General features: G+C 41.1%; 1 protein-coding gene across 1 annotated transcript in view; it reads right to left on the reverse strand.

Moving 5' to 3' along the window:
• Positions 1–333: 333 nt before the first annotated feature.
• Positions 334–13,218, reverse strand: part of notch1a (notch receptor 1a) — a 39,881-nt gene continuing 26,996 nt past the window's right edge. Inside the window, exons 17-33 of the mRNA XM_052104368.1 lie at positions 12,397–12,625; positions 11,887–12,088; positions 11,632–11,785; positions 11,323–11,507; positions 10,942–11,074; positions 10,533–10,790; positions 9,029–9,141; positions 6,918–7,489; positions 6,385–6,798; positions 5,974–6,122; positions 5,657–5,867; positions 4,868–4,949; positions 4,616–4,778; positions 4,186–4,484; positions 3,936–4,083; positions 3,707–3,804; positions 334–2,408 (exon numbers count right to left, since the gene is read on the reverse strand). Of these exons, the coding sequence (XP_051960328.1) occupies positions 1,230–2,408; positions 3,707–3,804; positions 3,936–4,083; positions 4,186–4,484; positions 4,616–4,778; positions 4,868–4,949; positions 5,657–5,867; positions 5,974–6,122; positions 6,385–6,798; positions 6,918–7,489; positions 9,029–9,141; positions 10,533–10,790; positions 10,942–11,074; positions 11,323–11,507; positions 11,632–11,785; positions 11,887–12,088; positions 12,397–12,625 (4,589 nt within the window). The 3' untranslated portion in view covers positions 334–1,229. The remainder of the gene's footprint in view (positions 2,409–3,706; positions 3,805–3,935; positions 4,084–4,185; positions 4,485–4,615; positions 4,779–4,867; positions 4,950–5,656; positions 5,868–5,973; positions 6,123–6,384; positions 6,799–6,917; positions 7,490–9,028; positions 9,142–10,532; positions 10,791–10,941; positions 11,075–11,322; positions 11,508–11,631; positions 11,786–11,886; positions 12,089–12,396; positions 12,626–13,218) is intronic.

Here is a 13,218-nt window from a genome sequence, read left to right on the forward strand (position 1 = left end):
AGTAGATATGTTACACAGAATAAATATATTAACTTAAACCAATAGTAGTTTTATTGAGAAAGCACTTTGTTTTTGTTGACATGAAATGTTCCACCAACTATAGAATGAGCCAAGTAGTGTTGTGCAGCTCTATATATAATTTGTATAAATGGCTATGTTGGGGAAGCCATTTTGAAATTGTAGCTACTCATTTACTTAAAGTTTAACAATCTACTGTAGCCTGACTGTAGTTTAAGTATTCTTTAAGTTACTGCGTCTATGTTATTATCTATGCTAATGTATTAAAGACAGAACAATTGATACTTCATACACATTTTAAAAAGTAATGTCACCAAACAGTGTCCTTTATTGTGTCAAGAATGGGTATTATACAAAATCATTGAACAAAATACTTATTTTTTTTACAAACTACAAGCACTGAGGTCTTTTTCATGTCATCAGTTACATTACAACATTTGATCTGCATTTATATAACATAGGCTAAGTCTGGAACTTGAATGTGTAATCGCATTGTGACACACACATCTGCACTGGTTACCCATCTCTCTCGCTCTCTCTCTCACACACACACACACACACACACACACACACAAACTCATATACATGTCTAGAATATGTACTAAATGTCTACAGCAGGCAATAAATAACAGTGATCACTATGCTACATATGAAAAAAGTTCCCCAAAACACCTTAAGCGAGGTACCATGGGATAAACATTTGGGTTCTACACGAACTCAGAACAGTTCAGTCACAAACCTTACGACGGCTCGTGTTCAGTGAACAGTGTCTACAGACAATACTCGGGTAACATAGCATAACTCAGTCATAAATGTGTAAATGTATGTGTGCACATGTCCATATGAATACATCCAAGCGTTACATCACAAAATTAAGACTCTTTTTCTACTTTTGTTCAAAGAAATCTAAAATTTTGGTTAAAAAAAAAATAAAAAATGCCCATAAAAATTCTAATTAATACTGAAATTTTAATTAAAAACAAAAACACTAGCATTAATTAAAATAATATTCTGGCATTATCATAATTTTCTACATTATTTTCAGAGCAGAATAGAAATAAATGGTATAAATAAAAAAAAAAAAAAAAAGCACATAAATAAATACAAAAATGAATAAAAAAATGGTTCTTAGCATTATATAAAATCATTTAAAAAGTCTTTTCCATAAATTCAGTACTTTAGCAACTAGCTTCACAATGCTGAAGCCCCGCCTACTTAAAGGCCTCGGGTATATGGTTCATCTGCATACTGGTAGGCGGGCTTGAGATCCCCTCTGACCAATCAGACAAGTTGGAATGTGGAGACGAGCTGGACCATTGGTCAGGAGAGCCAGGGGAGGGCGTGAGGAATGGGTGGTCAGGAACTTGCGGTTGGTGGTTGGGCGTGTTGTCCATGGGGTTGGAATAACTATGTTGAGAAGGCGGGGTTAGGAACTGTGTGCTAGAAAGGGGCGGGGCCATGCGTTGGGACTCCTGCGTCAGGATGGTCTGGATGGGGGCATGTCCTGAGCTGGACTGGAGGTCCAGCCCACTCAGGTCTCCCAGGAAGTGGTGCGAGAGGGCGGAGCTAGAGTTTTGGTGCTGCATAGTCACAATATTCTGGTGGGCGTGGTTATGCATCATGTGCGACGGCGCGCCGAGATGGCTGCTTTGCATCATCGGATAGCCCATGACCTGCGGCATGGACGCGGCAGGGTGCATTGTGGGTATAAGGGTCTGGAAACCTGCCTGCTGTTGCACCCTCTGTAGCCAATCACAAGCCCCTGTTTGAGCCCCGCCCCCATTGTTAGCCACTGGGAGATGGGATAAGCGTGGAGGGGCGGGGTCAAATGGCTTGCCCATACTCTGATGAGCTCCGCCCATGTGGGAGTCAGCCAATCCTTGGAGTTGATTCAAAGTGATGGGTGGGGACTGTTGAAACGGTGACTTCATCATGGGTGGCGAGGAGACATCTGATAGGTAACCGTGCGGTGACTCCAGTGAATCGACTGGCGAGAGAACGCCCACTTCCATGATGCCTCCATTCTTGCCCTCATTCTTCTTCTTTTTAATTCTCAACTCTTTACCTCCATCCTTCCCTCCTACACCTTTACCTCCTGGTTTCCGCGACTTCTTGCCCATGGTGTTGTTGTTGGCACCGCCCGGACTGTGTTTGATGCCCAGGTAGGTGTTCGGTGAGCAGAGGGGCGGCGATAGAGGCAGTTGTGGACTGCGGACCAGGTTGTATTCTACCAATAGACGGACGATGTCATGGTGCATGCGTTCCTGTGCGATGTCTCGTGGAAGTTGATCCAGGTGATCGGCAATGTCACGGTTAGCCAGGTGGTCGAGCAGGGCTTTTGCGGTTTCGTAACTGCCTTCGCGAGCGGCCAGGAATAGAGGCGTCTCCTCCTGCACAAACACACACAGTCAATATCAGTGCTTGTAGACCTTACATACAAAGATCCTGATGAAATGATATTGGCCAAAAATTTTACTTCCGTAATGTGAAGCATTTCTGAGTGAAACAGTATGTTACAATCAGGACTGGACTGGGACGAGAAATCGGCCCAGGATTTTACATGGCAACTGGCCCAAAAGCTGTTGAGCGCCGTCCTTTTCTGCTTATTGCAGCGCCGGATTGTGGTCCATTCTGCATAACGCGGCGGCTCATTTTAGCTTATCGTGGCCCATTTCGAGGCCGACCCACCGGCCCGCTCGGTTCTCCCGATGGCCAGTCCGCCCCTGATCGGCCCCAAAGTGCGTCGGCCCACCGGGAAAATGCCCGGTATGCCAGATTACCAGTCCAGCCCTGGCTACAATCCATCTTTATTTGCTATGATGGAGGCTAGCGGGTATTAACATTAAACAATAGCCAAGACAAAACGTTGCTTCAGAGGCGAAGCAAGTTACGAAGACAAACAACACCAACAATGTGTATTAAGGAAATAAACATGATCCATTTTCATTTCATGTTGAATTATAAAAGTAATGCTTGTAGTGTTAATGTCTTCAATGAAATTACAGATGAAAATAATGTTATTTTTTTAGACGATAACAAAAATGAAACGAAAAAGACGCATTATGAGAATAATCAAACAGTTGTTCATTAAGACTGACAAGAAAAAATACAGCAAGATATATTAATGATGCACACAAAATAAATACATTTTAATTTTTGATAAAATTTGTCAAATTAGTAAAAAACTAGAAAGATTTTAATCAAATAAATAGAAAATAGTATGTTGGAGATATCAAGACTTAAAATCTTAAATATTAAACAAATTAATCTTTAATTATATTAAGTACATTTAACTAATTATATTAATATTTATTATTAATTATATCAATAATTACTATTTATGTGAATTATATAATTATTGTATTAATTAGAATATATCATATATTCTATCATGTTATATTTATTATATTTACTAATATAATTAAATCATATTAATTCTTAATTATATTTGATTATATTAATATATAATGTTTTATACATGATTAAATAATTGTTGTTTATAGTCGTTTACACATTTAAAAAAATATTTGAATATTTGAATGTTTTTTTGTGTCAATTTGCACATTATTGTCAACAAAAATGTAATTTTTGTTGACTAAATGATATGCCATTTTAGTCAGAGTAAAATTGACAAACATATGAATATAACATGGAGGAAAAAAAAAGGAAAACAAATAAACACACCCACCTTGTTATTCTGTAGGTCTTTATTTGCGCCATTTTTCAAAAGAAAGACAGCAGCATCTACATTATTAACTGCGGCCGCCCAGTGAAGAGCTGATTTGCCTACAGAGACAAAAGTGAACGAAATTAGAGGACATCCATGCGCCTTCTAAATGAGGCTATAAAATGTGCATTTAAAGAAAAGCCAACTTTGAGTGTTTTTGACAGTGTGTAATGTGTGTGTGTGTTCATACCAGAATCATCAACAGCATTTGGATCTGCGTGGCAGTTAATGAGCTCATCCACCATTCCCTCAACAGCCAATCGGGTGGCCAGGATTAGCGGGGTTGTTCCGTCATGCATGCGGGCATCCAGATCTGTCGCTCGGTTCCGGATCAGAATCTATACCAAGTGGAAGGCAACGTTTTAAAACTGCACCCTCCTGAATGATAATAAATATAATCTGCATTTGGTTCATTAGTGTGACCGTAGGGTTGTTATTACCTGGAAGACACCCTGGGCATCAGCAGCAACAGCAGCGTGGAGAGGCGTGCGGCCCATGTTATCCTGAACGTTAGCATCAGCGCTCGACTCCAGCAGGCGTTTGGCTGCATCGGAGCGGGCGTAGCGGGCAGCCAGGTGCAGCGCGGTCTCGCCCGTGCGGTCTGTCTGATTGTGAAGGTTGGCACCGTGGTAGATGAAGTCAGTGATGACATCAGTGGACGGATCATCTTCTCCCTCGCCATTTTCATTCTCAAGACCGCCACCACTGCACGATGCAATCATTAGTGGAGTGAAGCCGTCTAAGAAAGAGAGGATTGTTTAAGAATATTACAATACACATATAAAATTGTGGAAAGCAATATACATTTTAAATGTTTGTGTTTTTGTGTTATTTCTATGGCACACGACGAAAAGGTGTAAGTTCACTTACCAGGCCCGCGGACGTTGACGTCCATGCTGTCATTCTCAATTTCTCCTTGTGGAGGCGTTGGGGCCATAGAGTTCAAACGCAAGTCAGCGGCATCCAGATGCTGTTGTGTCCATTGACGATGATCCAACTGGCCCGTCATGTCCAGAATGGACTGCTCCTCAAACTACATGCATATATAAACAGTTATACAACCAACAGGCCAATAATATCAACCAAAAGACTATTTGCTCAACAGTTAGAACGTGCACTCACCCTGAAGCGTTTAGCGGTGTCATCTTCTGCCCATTCGTTCAACTGTTCGTCCATTAGAGCGCTGTCAGAGTGTTTCAGAGGTCTGATGGGACATGAAGTTGCATGTTGTTATTTTGAGGTTTATATATCATCCATCATTTTGTTTTATAACTTTGGAATACATCTAAAGATTGGGTAGTACCGACTACATTGGACTCAACAGCAAACCTTCAAAGCGTGAATGATGCAACTAATTTAAATGCAAAAACGTTGACAGATGTCTTAAAGGAACAGCAGCAAAAACAATCATAAAATCTACGATATCTAACGGGGCCTGGGTAGCTCAGTGCTAAAGACGCTGGCTACCACCCCTGGAGTTCGCTAGTTCGAATCTCAGGGCGTGCTGAGTGACTCCAGCCAGGTCTCCGAAGCAACCAAATTGGCCCGGTTGCTAGGGAGGGTAGAGTCACATGGGGTAACCTCCTTGGGGTCGCTATAATGTGGTTAATTCTCGGTGGAGCGTGTGGTGAGTTGAGCGTGGATGCTGCGGTGGATGGTCTCCACACTCGCTGTCTCCGTGGCAACGCGCTCAACAAGCCACGTGATAAAATGAGGTTGACTGTCTCAGACGCGGAGTGTAAAGCCCTTTGAATTACAATTATGTATAACGTGCTACAAATTATCTTGCCTTAACCTAATACATTCTATAACATATTTTTGTTTACATGGAAAAAGGTATTTGAGTATTATAATATTAAAATATGGAAGTTTAAGAAATGGCCACTTTAAATCAAACATTTGCAAACTCACTTGAGTCCGACAGAATCCTCTCCCACTGGTTCTCTTCGTTTCTTTTTGGGTTCTGTCACTTTAAATCCCTCGGGGAACCAGAGCTGTCCATGTTCCCGTTTGCGCTTCCTGGACATCACAACGCCCACAGCGGCCAGGGCCAAAATGGCCAAAGCAAGCAGCACCAGGAACATGGGGTACATCTCGCCCGCCTTCGGAGGTTCACCCTCACCTGCAGATACACACACTATTAATATAGGGTGTGATTGAGTGTGTGTGTGTGTGTTTTCAATCATGCTTTTTCCTTGGAGTACATTAATGTGTGTTTGGGTACTCACTGGTGACTGCCTCAATGATGTAAGGAACATTGAGATTCCCGCTAGAGGCCAATGCTCCGAGAAATGCTGCCACATCTGTAGCGCTCTGGAAACACTCGTCAGATTGCTGATAACACTGACGATTGTCGATTTCTAAATAGACGATAGACCTGCAACAAACGCTTATTGTTACTATAATACAACATAAATAATATCACTAAAATATAATAGACTATAATAAAATGTAATATTATATTGCAAAACAATTAAATATAACTATAATATATATGCAATACAAAACAAATCATAATACAAAAATAAATATGTCTTATATTATATAAATACAAAATATCCAAAACTATTTAGCACGTATTTTAGCATGTACGTGAGAAGATGTGATTTTATCGGTCAAAATTGCAATCGCTCACTCACCCTTTGATCTCCATTTGATCCAGCTCTCGTCGTAGGCGTGGCTTTATAAATGACGTCAGGCTCCTCCTGGCGCGCTGCAACAGCTGGGCAGGGTCAGCCCAATCGGCACGTTTGTGTTTACTCAGCTCATGCTCGTTGCCATAGTACGGGAAAATGAGTGGTTCTCCATTAGTGTCACGACGAAACACTACGTTCGTATGCAGCAGTCTGCTGAGCTCGCGGAGGAACGATGAGGAACGGTTGTGAAGCTCCTCCGGTGGGATATGGACCACGAGAACCAGACTTCCCACAGCGAGTTTCTGAGGAACGTCCTCAGCGCAGTCAAGACCGTCCCATTCACACTCTGCGTTATTACAGCCCTGATCACAGTGACCATCCGCGTAGTGATCCTTACAGTATTGATCATACAGCGGACTGGAGAGAGAAACAAACAGAGAAATATTTAGGGGGAGATATTTCTCAAATAAAATCATAAAAAAAAATGATTTGTCCTCTTGTATGTTTGTGTGTACATGTGTCTGTATATCACTTACTTGCATTGTCCTTCTAGTCTTTGGCAGTCAAATCCATCGTAAAGGCAGCCAGCGTTAGCGCACTGCTCGTCGCATTTTCCATCATTAAAGTACCTCCAGCACTGCAGGGCGGCACTACAGTTTTGCCACGGGTCGTCGAAATTCAGAGAGCAGTCGCCGCCGTCCCAACCACAAGCATGATTATTACACTGCGTATCACAGATCGCGTTTCCACCCCTGCCTTCACACTGAGCGATTTCACATCGGATATCGACCTCTGGAGGCGGGGCTATGTCACGGCCCTGCCCACCATTGAAGGAGTAGTCGAGGATGTGGCAAAGCAGCCCGTTGAAGTTGGCAGGGCAGGAACAGCGGTAGAACGGCGCCTCGTTGATTGGTTGGCAGGTGCCTCCGTTGTAGCAGGGGTTGGTCAGGCAGGGTGAGTCCATCCGTGTTTGGCACTCGTGCCCGCTGAAGCCGGGTGGGCAGAGACAGCGTGGATTCAAGTGGCCAGAGACGCAGGTAGCACCATTACGACAACGCAAAGAGCCGCAGGACTGGGCATCGTAATCGCAGGAGGAGCCAGAGTAACCCTGAGAGAGAGTAACAGAATGAGACAATATACAACAGGTATGAATGCTATAAGAGTACGTAAAAGGTGTCGGAGATTTCGACAATTCAAGCGCAAATCAAGCTTGGTTAATTAGGTTGGCTTGACGAAACCAACATACTGTTATTCAGTAGCTTTCAAGCTACATCAACCAAACTTGGTACAGACCTTCAGACTGTTCTGTCTCGCATTGCTACCAATTTTCTAACTGATCGGAATAACGGTTTTCGCTCAATAGACGATCAAAATATTGAAACATTTAATATGGCGAATTCCAAACTGCGTTTTTGCGCCCTTGAAGGGCACTGAGGCAAGGGGATACCACACAAAGGGGTGTTCCAAATGAAAGTGAGCAACTCAACACCCTCCATAAAGGGCCCGTTTGTGAAGGGTACATGCGATGGTCACGTCGAGGACATTTTACATTTACATTTATGCATTTGGCAGACGCTTTTATCCAAGGCGACTAATAGTGCACTCATACAGGGACAATCTCCCCGGAGCAACCTGGAGTTAAGTGCCTTGCTCAAGGACACAATGGTGGTGGCTGTGGGGGTAGAACCAGCAACCTTCTGATTACCAGTGATGTGCTTAAGCCCACTATGCCACCACCACTCATTTTACCACTTATGATCACATGACCCTGGTGGCGTGTCCTCGGGATATACTTTAAAGCAAGGTCATCGGTCAGAACATATTACATGTTCAAACGCTCACGCAAGCGCTATAGCCCTTTTATAACAGATACTTCTCCTCCGCTGTTTACATTAGTCCTCATACATAAGATAGTAGACAACTATAAGCAGAGAGATGCTCCAAAAACAGGGTCCATTTTTTCATGTAGACTAGTCTAAACCCTGTGATTTATTATTTATTTATTATTAAAACCTCTCTTGCACCAAATAACGTTCGGCAGGAAATGTTCATTAGTGTATTTTACATAAATGTATGTATAGATATATTACTATTACTACTATATTATTATTATTAAAATAAATAAATAATTTAAATAAGACACAAAAAGGCAATGTTTGAAAATAAATACAAAAATTATAAAAAGTCTAGCTGCGCTGCGTCGTCATGGTAACGTTTTAGGCGAAGATACAGTGGAAGTCACGGATGTCTTTCATCTGTCTGTCCCTTCATCAAGTGTGTTCCAAACTGCCATACATGAGACGCGTGTGCCCTACTCCCTTCCAGAGTTCCCAATTCAAGGGCTCAGCGCTTCGGAAGGAGGAGGGCATAGGGATGCTCACTTCCATTTGGAATTCACCCATAGACTTACATTGACAGAACGTTTAAACAGGCCAGCGGAATGCTCGTTAATTCAAACTCTAAAAAGAACTCTTAATTCAAAAAATTTAAATGTAAACAAACCCACACAAGACCTGCCAGTTCAATACAAACTATCCATTTATCAATCTTTCTGAAGGTTTTATCTGACGGTCTACTTGACAAACTTTTTAAAAAGATTTTGTCTTGACAAACGTTAGCGATCTAAATTGAAGTTGCTGTTACTCACCGGCTGACATTTACAGATGTATCCGTGTTTAGTGTTGCTGGCAACGGCACATGTTCCTCCATTTTTGCATGGTGTGTCTTTACAGCCATTAAACACAGTTTCACAGCGTTTGCCTACAGAGACAAAACAATTTAAAAACATTTAGAAACCTGTCAAAAACTTTCTACAAACACTAACTACTAACACCACTTACTGGATTGATATGGAGCAGACTCAAAGATACATATTCTTCTTTTTTTAAATAAGTAGAGAAATGGTTTATGTTGATTGTCACGATTTTCATGTGATTTTGGTTCTCTTAACTGTTCTTAAATGTCTGTATTCTTCTGCTCAATCTAAAATACTTTGCAGCAGCATTGCAAAAAATATTGTCGATATTAGTAATTAAATATCTAAAAAATAATGCAATTAATTGTGCCCACTGACGTAAATGTAAATTCCGTAACAAAAGTACATATTTTCCTACCATACGAGCAATTTAAGGTTAAAGTACATCTGTTTTAGTGGCAGCGAGCCTCAACAAACCTCCCAACAAGCAGCGCAGCCAAAGAATAACAACTGTTCACTAAGCACTACAGGTGCATGATTTTCAAAGATTGCACTACTTTTTATTTAACAAAGCATCCTCAAAATGTGCCATTTGTGACACTGAATAACAGTGAGATGCTCCAAACATGTCCGTCTGAGGCATGCACGTGTACATAGAGCGACGATTAAAAATAATGCAGACGGAACGTAAGAGCACGTACTGTGAGAATTGGACATATTGTAGGCTTGTTAAATGATATGAGAATATCAATATATTGAGTTCTTAAGCCACTTTTTGCATTGCCTAATCAATGCTTTATCTGTCATAATAATGCAATTTATTTCAAACTGAATTTCAATCCGTATAATATTTACATTTATGCATTTGGCAGACACTTTTGTCCAAAGCAACTTACAGTGCACTTATTACAGGGACAATCGCCCCAGAGCAACCTGGAGTTAAGTGCCTTGCTCAAGGACACAATGGTGGTGACTGTGGGGATCGAACCAGCAACCTTCTGCTTACCAGTTCGGTGCTTTAGCCCACTACGCCACCACCACTCCAGATATATTATAGGCATTATTATGCATGAATTATATGAATTCTCTCATTTTCGTGGCCTTTCTTAGCAAATAATGATGTATGCGATTAATTTGATTAATCGGCATGTCAAGCAATGAAATCATTTTAAAATGTTAGTCGAATTACAGCCCTAGTTTTAGAAATGATATGCTTCTTTTGCGTTGTCCTTGTTGCGCTCAACAACAAACATACAGTGCGACCAGACTAGTCAGATTTGACTAGTTCTGATATAGTCAGATATTACTTTTCTGTCCCGGTTATTTTAATGAATCTTTCAAAATGACTCGCATCTCTGTCTTTAACTCATTAAACAACCAGAATCGTTAAACTGCAAACAGTATGCAGCTCCAAGTGTTTGTGTATATATAAGAGTGCCTCTTGGTTTGTTCGTACCTGTGTATCCTGTACGACACTCGCAGCGGAAATCGTTGTTAAGCTGGACGCAGTTGTAGGATCCGTTGGGGTCACAGGGGTCAGACAAGCACTCGTTAACGTCACCCTCACAGCGCTCGCCGACAAAACCGGCCGGACACACGCACCCGTATCCGCCAACACGGTCCACGCAACGCCCGCCGTTGAAGCACCGTGACTCGCCGGTTAACGGGTCCACGGCCGGGGAACAGTCGTCAACGTCAATCTCACAGTGAACTCCTGAAAAGACACGCAGAGAAAACATTTCACTAATTGCTTCCTTTTTGCAATTTTCTCAAAATCCCACAACATTTTCAATGAGGTCTCAGACTTTTAGACCCCAATATTTGTGTGCGTGTATGTCCGTACATATACGCGAGTGTGGGCGTACCTTGCGTTCCTCGTGGGCAGGAGCATTTGTACGTGTTGACAAGGTCGATGCAGGCTCCTCCGTTCTGGCAGGGTTGCGACAAACACTCGTTTATCTCCTTACTGCAGTTCACACCATGATATCCAGGAACACACTGAAACGGAAAGGCCCTTATTACACGGCTCTCTGGAATACTGGATTCTGATTGGTCAAGATACATTTTACATACATTGGAATTCTGCGGTCCTCCATTTTTGGATCCACTCCTCTCAGTAATTACAATACAATCATTTGTTAATTTAGTCTTGTCATAAGTTCCGTGTTGGGGTCTGATTGGACATTATCCCTTACTTATATGATGTGAGTTATTATTGGCACAGGCGTGTGTCTTTATGTTCATACCTCACAGCTGTATCCTCCCAGGTAATCGGTGCAGGTGGCTCCATTCTGGCAGGGGTTCGGCATACACTCATCCACCTGCTCCTGACAGTAGCTGCCCGTGTATCCGGCCTGACAACTGCACAGGTGCGTGTTCCCAACGTCAACACACTGACCCGCATTGCGACACAGAACCGTCACGGACACTCCTGAGAGAGAGTTCATTTAATACGTATATATATATTTAAGACTTCATAAGTGGGTAAACTTATAAACTATTGTAATCTAACCTATGTGCCTACCGTAAAGCCAAACAGAAACGTTCTTTGCTACCTTGCTGTTGGGCGGCGACCTCACAGCTGACACTGGGCACGTCACAGTAGATGCCCGTCCAGCCACTGGCACACTGGCAGGTAAAAGACGATCCCTGCTGCCAACACGAGCCACCGTTCTTACAGGGGGTGGAGTCACACCAGCGGACCAGACTCTATAACATACAAAAACATCAGTTATGTATTAAATACGCCTACATCATACATTTAAGCTTAATAAAAGTTAAATTAAGGAGGAGTGTGTGCGTGTGTGTACCTGGCAGTTGAGTCCGGTGTAGCCGTGCGGGCAGGTGCATTTGTAGGTGCCGTATCCATCTTGACAGGTGCCTCCGTTTTGGCATGGCCGCGAGTCGCACTCGTTCACATCGTGCTGGCAGTAATTTCCGGTAAATCCCGGCAAACACACGCAGGAGAAGGAGTTTATGCCATCCACACATGTGCCGCCATTAAAACAGGAGCTGAAGAGGGTAACAAAAATGTATTGAGATTTTTGTATACAAACAAAACAGGAAATGTTATATGTTTAAAATGATTTGAGGACAGTATACTGTATACTTCCTACTGTCTGTGAAACCATATGCAGTATGGAATGATAAACGTTTAAACGAGTACTATGCTACATAATCTATATAGAAATATAAATGAGATTATTTTGTATTTTCAAATGCAATTTTGTGTAAAAAAAAGTCATAACTTATTATTTGATTGGAGCGGCAAAAGTTAAGTAAGGTACAGTATAATTTTGCACTTGTATGATAGAATGTACCTCTCAGTGCAGTCTGGTGTGTTGATCTCACAGTTGATGCCACTGAATCCAACAGGACAGCTGCATGTGTAGCTGTTGACACAGTCGGTGCAGTTCCCTCCGTTGCGGCAGGGGGCGCCAACACACTCGTCGATGTCTTCTGTGCAGCGCTCTCCACGGAAACCAGCCAAACACACGCACACAAATCCATTCACACGGTCCTGACACACACCGCCGTTACTGCAAGGATCTGAGAGAGAGAATTGATATTATTTTTCATCTTTTTGTAAAAATCATTGGCATATTTAGTCTTTAGTCTTAGTTAATGTTACCACCATAATGTATTCCTTTGTAAAATTGTTAAATGCACTTTGATTATTTTTATTCTAGAATTTAATATAAAAACTTTTATATTATAATATAAAAAAAAAAAAAATATTTATTGTTATTTTTGAATATATTTGTATTACCTGTATAATGTTTTGATAAAAAAAAAGACTTTTTTACCCAGCACATTTATTATAATTTAAATATAATTAAATATATATATATATAATTATATATAATAATTTTTTAGTGCCTGTATACCTTTTTGTAAAATAAATAAATAAAAATACACACACACATATATATATATATATATATATATATATATATATATTTTGTCGTAGTCTGCACATTTATTATTGTTTTTAATTACATTTTTTCCAATTGTAAATTAAAAAAATATTTAAAAATGTAATATTTTTTTTATCATTACAAAAAGAATTAAATGGCATATTTAGTCTTATTTTCCATCTTTACCTTTACATAACTGTTTAATTATATAATTTAATCCTTTGT

Source organism: Xyrauchen texanus, chromosome 34, assembly GCF_025860055.1.
Source record: "Xyrauchen texanus isolate HMW12.3.18 chromosome 34, RBS_HiC_50CHRs, whole genome shotgun sequence".
Classification (NCBI taxonomy): domain Eukaryota; kingdom Metazoa; phylum Chordata; class Actinopteri; order Cypriniformes; family Catostomidae; genus Xyrauchen; species Xyrauchen texanus.